The sequence below is a fragment of the Carcharhinus amblyrhynchos genome, chromosome 7, assembly GCF_965287045.1.
Source record: "Carcharhinus amblyrhynchos chromosome 7, sCarAmb.v2.hapA, whole genome shotgun sequence".
Lineage (NCBI taxonomy): Eukaryota > Metazoa > Chordata > Chondrichthyes > Carcharhiniformes > Carcharhinidae > Carcharhinus > Carcharhinus amblyrhynchos.
Window position 1 is genome coordinate 6,924,878 of NC_137330.1, and position 12,477 is coordinate 6,937,354.

At 38.8% G+C, this 12,477-nt stretch overlaps 1 protein-coding gene across 1 annotated transcript in view; it reads left to right on the forward strand.

Moving 5' to 3' along the window:
• Positions 1–12,477, forward strand: part of LOC145345345 (signal-induced proliferation-associated 1-like protein 2) — a 505,672-nt gene that overhangs the window by 403,260 nt on the left and 89,935 nt on the right. Inside the window, exons 13-15 of the mRNA XM_080193160.1 lie at positions 777–883; positions 7,732–7,829; positions 9,565–9,962. Coding sequence (XP_080049286.1) covers positions 777–883; positions 7,732–7,829; positions 9,565–9,962 — 603 coding nt within the window. The remainder of the gene's footprint in view (positions 1–776; positions 884–7,731; positions 7,830–9,564; positions 9,963–12,477) is intronic.

A 12,477-nucleotide genomic window follows, 5' to 3' on the forward strand; every position in this document is an offset into this window, starting at 1 on the left:
TTTCAAATTGGCATTATTCAGCTGGAGTGCTGCTCAGTACCCTAGTGGATTATGAGATGATTACTTAAGAGCAAATGCCCCACTTTCAACACATCCAATAATTAATAAGGAATAACTCACATTTAAGTACAGTAGGCCTCAGAATGTCCCAAAACATGTCACAGGTAGTTTTTACTTCTTGCAGTATAGTGACTGTTAAGCAACTAATCAGTGATAGCATATTATGTGGATGGCTGACTGAAATTTGACTTTGATTTCAGATTCAGAAAGACCAGAGCAGATTTTTTTTGTCATTTTTCAGCTGTCGTGTTAATCACAGGCTTTTTCTGCCTGTTGTGGATGATTTGAAGAGTATATCTTGAACAACAGAGCCAAAACAATTTAGTTAGTTATTCATTGGAACTGCTGGTTCTTGCGCTTTAATTTATATGAATTGGCTGCCAGTTTTCTTATACAACTAGTGATTGTACTTCAAATCTAATGTATTGGTCATGAAATGCTTCAGGAAATTTTGAGGAATTGATGCAGTGGTATATCAGTGCAAATTTATTACCATAATTGAAGTCTGGACTCTTAAGATTACTTTTTAAAGAGTCTCCTCAGCCTGACCTCTCAATGACCATTACAATGACAACTCTGGCTTTACCGATTTAGTCTTGAAGCTGATTTTTGATCAGCTACTTATTGTTGTCAGCAATTATCGGAAATTGTGTGTCTCTTCGTTGAATGAGAATGCATCCTGTTGATTTTAAATATATCCTTCTCATTATTAAAAGATGTCAGTCCCCTGTTCTGCATGATCATCAAGGCTCAACCAGTGCTCTGACAGAGTATGATGGACCAAGAGAAAGAGATGGCACGTTGGAGAGGACTAGAAGTGTTGGTAAGTTTTGCATTTGGAATCGATTTGTTAAATTGGAACAATGTATTTATTTTAAAAACACTCAATTATTGTTATTTTATAATTACAACAAATCCAACATGACCCCTACTTGAAAATTCAAGCTTTCAACATTTAATTCTGACAAGTGTTTAAATCAAGACAAGTAAATAATGCTATCATGCATGATTATTCAGTTAATTCAGTTGTAGCTCTTCCATCTCTGAATCAGGAGTTTGCAGTTAATCTAACCTGTGGCATAACACTAAGGCAACATCATCCAAAAACACAGTGCCAATTTCCACATATGTGCTGATGAACTCAGCTATAGCTGATGATCATCATCTCTCTTGACCCCAGTGATTTTAAACTGTCAGTATAGATACATTGGATCAGGACCAATTGTCCATTCAGTTAGGTCATGGCTGATCTTCTGCCTCAATGCCATCTTCCTATCCCCCATATTCTTGATGTTATTGCTATTTAGAAATCTGTTGACCTCTGCTTTGAACATACTCAATGACGTCCAAAGATTCTACTGAAGAAATTCCTCCTCATCTCATTCCTAAATAGCCTACATCTTATTCTGAGACTGTGACCCCTGGTTGTAGGCCAAAACCATTATCCGCCCCCATACTCCCAAAAGCAGGGCATGCATCCTTCCTGGATTTACTCTGTCGATTTAATCCAAAGACGTCCAGATTGGTTCGACAGATTGGCCATCCTAAATTCCCTTAGTGTCAGGGGGATTAGCTAGGATGAATGCATACGATTATGGGGATAGGGCCTGCGTGGGATTGTGTATCTTCCTTAGACAAGAAGACCAAAACTGCATTTAATATTCCAGGTGTGGTCTCACCAAGGCTCTATACTACTGTAGCAAGACTTCCACACTTCTGTAATCAAATCTTCCTGCAGTCAAGGGTAACATGCCATTTGTCTTCCTAATTACTTGTCACACATGCATGTTAGCTTTTAATGGCTTATAAACAAGAACACCCAGGTCCCTTTGGATACTAACGCTTCCCTTTTTTTTTCCCATTTAGGAGATACTTTGCATGTAGGAAAACATTTTACCACATTTTATTCCACGTTCCATGCTCTTGCTCACTCATGTAGCCTGTTGAAATCCCTTTGTAGCCTTCTCGCAACTCACATTCCCACCAAGTTTGGCGTCATCAACAAACTTCGAAAAATTACCCAGATGCCCACATCCAAATCATTGATGTAGATTGTGAACTGCTGGGGCCCAAGCACTTATGCCCACTATTCATAGCCTACCAACCTGAGAATTATCCATTTATCTCTATTCTCTGTTTTCTATGTGTTAACTAATCCTCAGCCTAAGCCAGTGTATTACCCTCGTTCCTACGTGCTCTAATTTTGCTAACCTCTTGCATATGAACTTCTTAAAAGCATTCTGAAAATCCAAATACACTACATCCACTGGGTCTACTTTATCTGTCCTGCTAGTAACATTCTCAAGAAACTCCCAACAGCTGTCACCTGTCTACCATCATACCTTTTAATGTAGTTCCCCAATCTACCTCATTCATCTTACCCCACATAGTTTCATAGTTTACTTTGTTTAGATTAAATATGTAATTTCAGATTGCATTTCATCACTTTCAAACCTTATGTAAAATTTTGTCATGTTATGGTTACTCTTCCCTAAAGGCTGCTTTAGAATGAGATTATTGATGATACCCTTCTTATTGCAAGATACTAGATCTAAAATAGCCTGTTCTCTAGCTGGTTCCTCAACATGCTGTTCTAGAAAATCATTGCGTACACATTGCGGGAATTCATCATTCTCAGCATTAGTGCTAATTGGGTTTATCCAGGCTATTTGTAGATTGAAGTTCCCCCATGATTATTATTATCCTTGTTACATATACCTCTTCTCCACTGGTCTATATCGTGCCCTGTATTACCTTTACTACCTGGTGGCTTATAAACAACTCCTACTAAAGTTTACTGCCCTTGCTGTTTCTTTGCTCCACCCAAACTAATTGTACATCTTGATCTTCCAATCTAAAATTCTCTCTCACAAATTAACTGATCCTGTCCTTTATTAACAATGTAACACCACCTTCCTATCCTTTTTGCCTATCCTTACTAAATGACAAATAGCCTTGAACCTTCAATTCCCAGCCTTGGTCACCTTGCAGCTACGTACCTGTATTGGCAATTAAGCTGTATGGTTTAAAGAGAGATTATTTCCACTTAGAAAGGAAACAAGAACTAGAGGGCACAGCCTCAAAATAAGGGGAATCAATTTAGAACAGAGTTGAGGAGGAACTTCTTCACTCAGAGGGTAGCAAATCTTTGAAATTCTCTGCCCATTGAAGCAGCGGTGGCTATCTCATTAAATGTGTTTAAATCACAGGTAGATAGATTTCTGATCAATAAGGGAATTAAGGGGTATGGGGAGCAGGCAGGCAAGTGGAACTGAACGACTATCGGATCAGCCATAATCTTATTGAATGGCGGGGCAGACTCAAGGGGCTAGATGGCCTACTCCTGCTCCTACTTCTTATGTTCTTATGTATCTATTTACTTCTATTTGTGCAGTCTATTCATCTACACTGTTGTGAATGCTACATGCATTCAGAGAGTGCCTTTAAATCTATATGATTATTTTCACAATCTCCAGCCTTAGCTCTTATGTCTGTATGCTCTGTCTATTCCTGCCACATTCTGATAACCATTTTCCTTATTACTTTCCAGCTCTCTTGCTTCTTCCAGTCTTAATTTATGACATCTTACTCAATCGCACTGTTTAGTTTAAAGTCCTGTCTACTGTCCTAGTTATACAACTCACTAGAACACTGGCCCCAGCATAGTTCAGATGATTATCATTCCAACGATACAAGTCTTGCTTCTTCCAATAATGATGCCAGTGCCTCAGGAATGAAACCAACCTTTGAGTCTCTAATTGTTTTTACCTTATACCAATTTGCATGTGGCTCAGCTAACAATCTTGTAAATCTTTGAAGTTCTGCCTTTTAATTTGGCCCCTTGCTACTCACTCTCTAAGAAAAACCTCCTTTCTAGTCCTATCTGTGTCATTGGTATCTACATGGACCATGAACACTGGGTCCTCTCCATCTCACTGCAAGTTCCTGCATGGACCATAGCACATGTTCCCAATGTTGGCACCGGCAGGCAATACAGCCTTCTGGACTCTCTTGGCTGTTGTGTCTGTACTACTTACTATAGTGACCCCTACTACCACTACATTCCTGTTGCACCCAGTGCTTGAATGGCTTCCTTCACCATGGTGCCATGGTCATCCACCCTACAGTCCACAATCTACTCCAGAGGTTGCGAGCACCTCAAACCTGTTGGACAATGTCAAGGGCTGATGCTCCTCCATTTCTACCCTATCATCTCCCTACCTGTCTCACTCACACCCTCCTGTCCCTGACCAAATCAGAAGACCCTCTTGGAACAAAGCAGCTCGTTCTCCAGCTCAGTGACTCTCAGCTAAATCTTCTCAAGCCGCAGGCACTTTGCAAACACATTCGTGCTGGATCACACTGACAGACAGGAGTTCCCACAGCCAGCATGCAGCATATTACCTAGCCTGCCATTCTTATTGTATATTAATGAAGTAACTACTTAATTTTCTCAATTAATTTTAATTAAATTAATGTTTTCTCTCACCCTACTTAAGGTGCTAATTTAAATCTGAGCATGTATTTGATTACTATCAGTTAAGAATGAAAGAAATAGTAGACTCAGTAGTTCCTTACTTCCCTTCTGCTAGTATCTAAGTTAGTTATAAGCTGGGTACTTTAGGGTTATTTTAAGGTCTCTATACAGACAGTCCCTAATAGTTACCAATGGTGAAGACACCATTGAAATCTTTTTTCTCTCAGACTTTGCGCACTAGAAACTGAAGCTGTGAAATTATACCCGCTCTCATCCCTGAAGTCTTGCTTTTTATAACCTACTCTCTTCCCTGAAGTTTCACTCCTTATTCCCCGTTCTCCTCCCTGAAGTCTCTCACTCTATACCCTACTCTTCTCCCTGAAGTCTTGCTCTTTCTCACCTGCTCTCTTCCCTGAAGTTTCGCTCCTTATTCCTCATTTTCCTTCTTGAAGTCTCGCTCTTTATACCCTACACTCCTCACTAAAGTCTCACTCTTTATGCCCTGCTCTTCTCTCTGAAGCGTCACTCTTCTGTGGATGCTAGTAATCTTCAGAGAATCCTTAAATTCTGGAAAAGTCTCCTGGGTTTGGAAAACTGCCAAAATAACATCTTTTCAAAAAAGGAGGCAGACTAAAAACAAGCAACTATAGGCCTATTAGCTTAACTTCTATAATTGAGAAAATGTTTGTGTCCTTTATAAAGAACGTAATAGCAGAGCATTTAAAAATACATAACATAATAAAGGATAGTTAGCATGTCTTTGTAAAGGCGAAATCATACCTAGCAAATTTATTAAATTCTTTGAGGTGGTAATGAGCAGGATAAAGGGAAACCAGTAGATGTAATGTACTTAGGTTTCCAAAAAGCATTTGATAAGGTACTACATATATGATACAAACCCATGGTATTTAGAGTAGTATGTTAGCATGGGTAGAAGATTGGCTAACTGATGGAAAATTGAGAATTGGAATAAGAGGTGCATTTTCAGGATGGCATCCTGTAAATAGTGGTGTGCCACAGGGATCCTTGCTGGGGCCACAGTAATTTACTCTATATACATAAGGGAAGTGAATATACTATTGCCAAGTTTGCAGATGACACAGGCATAGGTGGGAAGGCAAATAGTGAGGATAACACACAGACTCTACAGAAGAATGGTCCCGTATCAACAGGAACCAGATGTGATAGCCTTGCTGTTAGAACCAGAGGCTGTTAAATCCACTCCCTTCCATGAAGTTGGGGCAGGGTGTGGTGGGTGCCCCTTGGGCAGTGCCAGCCTGACACCCATGGGGCCAGATTGGGGTTGGGCCAGACCAGTGATGGGCATTTGGTTGGCGATGGGGGAGGGGGGGTGATTAGGCCATGGGGGCTACCTATAGCAGCAGACACAGTGACAGCTCTCTGCTGCTCTCAGAACACAGTAACCTGCATATGTGCAATGGCGCACCCTCTGCTACTATCAACTGACCTCTTGGGCAATTTAGGCCCCGCCCATACCTCCTCCTGCGAATGTCTCCCATTTTCCCGTACATTTGACATTTTGAATTTTTTTGGTAAGATCGCTCCCTTTGAAAATCATGGGCATGATCAGAGTCAACATGGTTTTTCAAAAGGGAAATTGTGCTAGAGAAATTTATTAGTGTGTTTTCGGTATGTAGCTAATAGGGTAGATAAAAGGCAACCAGTAGACGGTAGTATACTTTAATTTCCAAAGGGCATTCAATAAGGTGCCATACAAACATGCAACATTAGGGCTTAGAGTAGAGGTAACATATTAGCATGGACAGATGATTGCTTAATGGACAAGAAACGATGAGTAGGGATAAACAGGGCATTTTCAAGTCAGCAGATTGTAATTAGTAAAGTGCTGCAAGGATTAGTGCTGGGGCAACAACTATTGACAATCAGTATTAATGATGAAGAGATTGAGAGTAATGTAGCCAAGTATGCTCATGATTCAAAATTAGGTGAGAATATTAGCTGTGAGGAGAACACAAAGGCAGCAAAAATATATAGACATGTTAAGTGAGTGGGCAACAGGTGCCAGATGGAGTATAATATGAGGAAATGTGAGGTTATTCAGAATTTTTATTTTTAAAACTTCTGAATAATGATGCTCATAGACACTTGGCTGCAGTCTTACAAGGATCACAAGGATTAACATGTAAATGCAACAAGTAATTAGGAAATCAAATGGCATATTGACCTTTATTGCAAAAGGTATGGAGTACAAGAATGAGGAAATCTCGCATTGCTTTAGTAAGACCACACGAGGAGTACTGTATACAGTTTTGACCTCCATTTAAGGGAAGGATATACTTGCATTGAAGCTGGTGCAGCAAAGCTTCACTACATTGGTTCATTGGATGTGAAAGACATTGTACAATAAGAGGCTCAGTAAATTGAATCTATATTCTCTGGAGTTTAGCAGAATGGGAGGTAATCTCATAAAAACATACAAGGTCTTGAAGAGGCCTAAAAGATTTAAGGCCAAGAGATTGTTTTTGAAGCTAGGGAATCCAGAATATGGGATCTTCTTTTCATTCATTCATAGGATGTGGGTTTCACTGGCTGGGTCAGCATTTATTGCCCATCCCTAATTGCCCTTCAACTGAGTGGCTTGCTAGGCCATTTCAAAGAGCATTTAGAGTCAATTACGTTGCTGTGGGTCTGGAGTCACATGTAGGTCAGACCAGGTAAGGATAGTAGATTTCCTTCCCTAAAGAACATTGGTGAACAGATGGGTTTTTACAACAGTTAACTTTTAATTTCAGGATTTTATTGAATTGTTGAAAGATTACTCTGGGACACTGCATGGCAACACCCTTCACTCAACAGAAAGAGCAATAACAGTCCAAACACAAGCAACTGTAAGACATTAAGATGTGTCAAGCAGATTCATCAGGAGGATCTGAAGAAGAATTAGGAGAAGAGGTAGAGTATGGGTTTGAAAGTAGAGAAAGGGTAGTTGAAGGTGCAGGAAGATATGCAATGAAGCTGTGTCATCCACAGAATAGGAGGAGAAGAAGCCCTATAGTTTGGACTCTAAAGAGTAGAGGGGGCAAAATGTGTGGTAGGGTGGCAAAAGCATAAAGAATAAATATTTTAAAATCAATGTATTGAAGGATAGGAAACAGTAGAAGTCAAAAATGGGCAGCAGTGTGCATTATTTTAAAAACTGTTTTCTCTCTTAGAAGCGAGATGGCATGTCCCATCAACAAAGATGCTGAGTTCTTACAAAGGACTGCAAAGGGAAACTATAGGAAAAGAATCTCCAAATAAGATTTTACATGTAAGATTCAGTAGCCTTCAATGAAATGTTGTCAGCATGCTTGTGTTTGCTCTATGTTTCTACTTTCAATGTGGAGTAACCTCCCCCACATCTGTTAAGCAGTCACCACCTGCACTGGGCCTGTGAGGGACCACTGAGCTATTTTTTTCCTGCTAGGAAGACAGAGTGAGTCCCAAAGTTACTTTCATACATCACACTCACACCTCTATAATGTGGAATTGAAGGCTCAGGATGAGGAAGAGTCTTCACATAGTCCATTAAACCAGAAAATCCTCACCAAACTGGTACAGCGCAGTAGTATCATATGACTATTTGGTCAGCATTTCTACTGTTAAATTCTGTACAGTAGTTCAACTGTGACTGTACACCACATGGAGCTCCGTTTACCTAAATTGTAATTACCCAATGTGCATAGCTCTAATTAACCCAAAATGTAACAACGCGTTAAGCATAGCTTTACCTGTCCTGTAACTATTTACTATTAGGAGCTCTATTTATTGTCCTTGCACATATAATAGTTAAAGTTTGTTAAACTGTTGATAGGGAGTGGGTTCTGGACTTCATTGAGGACAGACAGAGGTAATGGTTTGTCACCCAATTAATCTCCACATTAGGTGACGTATCAGAAAGCACGCCAACTGTATGACTTCAACTCCTATGGTATTTTACAAAAGCTGCTGCATAACTGGGCCATTAGGTATAGTTGTGCGAGCTGCAAGAAAAGAATTGTCTTTTTAAACTAGATGTTGGGTCCCACAGTTAACATTTGACTTGTCCTACTATCTTTGGTGCCTACCCTTGGTTACAGCAACGTTTGCATTGGAGGGGTAAACTTGATAATTTTTCTGGTCGCTCTGCATAGCAAAGTTGTGTAACCACTCCTTCTTTAAATCTTTTCTGAAGATTGCTTCACATCTTTACCAGAATAGTCCTTCTGGTAATTAAGTAAATATTGCTCTTTGCAATTTTGTTGGAAATTGTTTCTGAAACAAAACTAAATGTAGAGCAAATTGGACATTTGTTCTAACCTGGCGGTAGGGCATTTTCTCCCAATCATTTTAATTTAATTAACAGAATTACCATAAGCAGCTTCATGTTTTCATTTGAGCTCAGTAAAAGAATAGTGTTGACAAAGAGAAGCTCTATCAATCTCGCATGGTCTTTGTGTCAAAGATAACCATGTCAATTAATGTAATTATAGATTTAGTAGTGAGCTATCCAATTGTGAAATTGTTTTGGGAAAAGCAACAGAACCATGTTTATTAGCACATGTTCCAAGTTCCCTGTGTATTTACGTCAGTTTTAGGCAGTATTGTCAAAATTAACATGTATAGTCTGAACCCAGAGAAAGTTAAGACACTGGGTTCCTCTTGTGTTATGGTGCAGCTCGTACACCTGTATTTAAAGCCATTAGTTATAAATACATATGAGTTGGTTTTTATAATGAGATCACTCTGCAGTATATTTTCATAACCTACTGCCCCAGAGTCAAAGGATACAGCCATTAGCAATTTCACTGATTTTATTTTGTGATTTGTTTTTTACTGTAAATGCCAATGGGAAAGTTAAAATGTGTTAATAATTGTGTCCTATGAGCATAAGTCAGATTTGGTGGCTGGTACAGTGGGTTTTAGAGTGAAACAAGAATTATTGTCAAATGAATATGTTTAAGTGCAAAAATTTACAGGAAATAATTAGTATTCTTGGATTGTGTGTCCCTTTTCCTCATCTACAGATTACAGATAACAACTGCTCAAGTCATTCCAGCAGTAATACTCTGTCTAGTAATGCATCTAGCAATAGCGATGACAAACAATTTGGTTCTGGTGACTTAATGGATCCAGAATTGCTGGGATTGACATACATTAAGGGAGCTTCCACCGATAGTGGAATTGACACAGCTCCATGTATTCCTCCACCATTGATGGGCACGGTTCATTTGACTGGCAACAGGTCAGCAGTACAAAGCAGAGCGGAGCAGATGGTGCAATGGGTGGATCATGCCGAAAATGGAGGGCCTGAGGATGGACAAGCAAAATCATACGCTGTTCACAACTATGCTGCTGCAATTTCTGCAAGCCTCGCCACCCAAGGGAGTACTGGTGATCTCAGTGAGATCTCATCACATTCAAGGTATGAAGTGTTGCTAGTTCAGCAAATAAACGTAACATGACTATAATCATATGTAAGGTGTTTACAGAGTACTTGAGTGGGCACCTTTGATCAAGACAAGAAACAGGTACAATGTTGCCTGTGTAATGATACTGTGCCTTTAAAAAATGTATTTTACCGTTTTTTCGCAGGTTTTCCTCTGTAGCTCCTAGCATTTTATTTTGGGCACTGAAATGTCTTCAGGCAGTAACCTCAAATTGTTACTGAAGCAATATAATGGACAAAATGTTTAGTTTAATCTGAGTTAATGCAGTGTCCTCGGGTTTTGGGATTGCTGACTGGGGCATGATTTGGGGATAATTGACAGTTCAGGTGATGCCTGGGGGATAATATTTGCCTACAGCAAAGTCGAAGGTTTAAGTTTCGGTTTAGATGCTGCTTTGATGTGAGACAGAAAGCAGTGGCTTGTTTTCCTCTCTCTCTCAAGTTGAAAATTTTGCTGTCTGTGAATTGCTGTTGGGAAGCTACTGGAAGAAGGCAGTGTATTTCTGTCTCAGAGAGAGAGGGGCATGCCGAAAATTCCAGGACTGAGAAACCTCAGAGTTTTAATCCAACATTCTAAGGATCAGTTCACAGCAGGTGATAAGTAGCTGCAAAATCCAGCATCACATGAGCCTACTTGCTTTTCGTGCCAAATCTGGAAAGGAGTGTATGTTCGTATGTGTTTGATTTGGAATATCCTAATTAGCTGTTAAGGTTTGTACAATGTCATGATTGTTTATTTTTTAATCAGTAAGTTATACTGTTTTTTTCTTATTATATTTTACTTGTGTTCTTAAATAAACTTTGTTTGATAAAAGCTTCCTAGTGAGTCACTTGAATCATACCTGGAGCGAAACACCTTGTGTTCACCCATGTCAAATTCAAATGTAAAAACTTAAGTCTAGGCTAACTTCATTAAATACCTTGGAGTTTCTGGCTTGGGTCATAACACCTGCTCCAGAAATGTGCATGTAACTATTTGGACTGCATTGACTTGCTAATGGGTGTTGATGGTTAAAGGTGTTTTTCTGAAAAGTTATCTCACAGGATTCTGTAAAAGTCCAATCTGGAGTGCATAATGGAACCTTTAAGTAAACATTGGGAACTATCCAGCTTTACAAGGCTTAAGGTGGCCATTTGGCCTGTCATTTCTGTGCTGTAATTTGCTAGAGAAATCCAGCACTAATCTCACTTTCTCTCCTTAGTTGTGAACATTTGTTTCAAATATTTATCCAGTTCACCCCTAGACAAGGCAATGGTCTCTGCCTTAACTACTCATTGTGGTAAAGCAATTCATTCACCAACAATCCTCTATATAAAGTTTAGCTGTTTCTGAAATATACTAAAAAATATACTTTTGCGTACAGACTTACTTGCTTAAATATCTTGATTTTATAAAGAACTGAAGCATGAAGCATTGCCAAGATTAATATACTGCTTAATCTATAGAAAAAGTTCTTCAAAATTTACACTTGGCATTCCTTCTTTATAGAATCTTGTAAGATAGAAGGATGTTCTTCAGTCTATCATGTATATACCAGTGCCGTGAATAAACTATGCAATGAGACTGATTTTCTTACTCTTTTCCCATAGCTCAGTGATTTTAATTTCCTTTTCAAGTATATTTCCAGCTCTCTTCTAAAATTTACTGTTGAATCTGCTTCCCTTTTGCATTGTGCATTCCAGATCATAACAACTTGCTGTATAAAAGAGAAAAAATAGCTTCTTATCAACCCCTGATTATTTTTCCAATTATCATAAATCTTTGTTCTCTGGTTAATACTCTCTACTAATCCAGTTTAATGTCAGATATACTATCTACATAAATTAATACTTTTCAGTTTATATAAGTGTCTATTAAATAATACTCTTCAGTGTATGACATTATCTACATGAATTAATACTGTTCTGTTTAGTGACAGTCTACATGAATTAATACTTCCCCATATATGCAACACTGTTGTTAATACTTTTCAATTTATGCAACATTGTCTATTAGTTAATATTTTTTAGTTTTTGATATTGCCTACATGTATTGCTGCTCTTCTGTGTATGCGGCACTGTCTATTAATTAATATTCTTCAGTTCTGACACTGTCTACATGAATTAATATGCCTCTGGTTTTGACCCTGTCTACATGAGTTAATGCTGTTCAATTTATGCATGTCTACATGAATTAATACTCTCTAGTTGATGCAACACTGTATGTGAGCATTAATTTTTCTCAGTTGTTGCAATGCCATTGATATGAATTAATATTCTTCAGTTTATGTGGCATTGTCTATGTGAATGAATACTCTACTATTTTGTAGGAACATAGGACTTGGGAGCAGGAGTAAGCTGCAGCTCTTCAAGCCTGCTCTTCCAGTCAGTAGAATCATGGGTGATCTGGTTGTGGCCTCAACTTCACATTGCTTTTTGCCCTGTTGTAAGTTAAATTAAAATGACCAAAAATGCACAGCTAGTGAAGGCATTGGAGAGTGTGCAGAAAAGG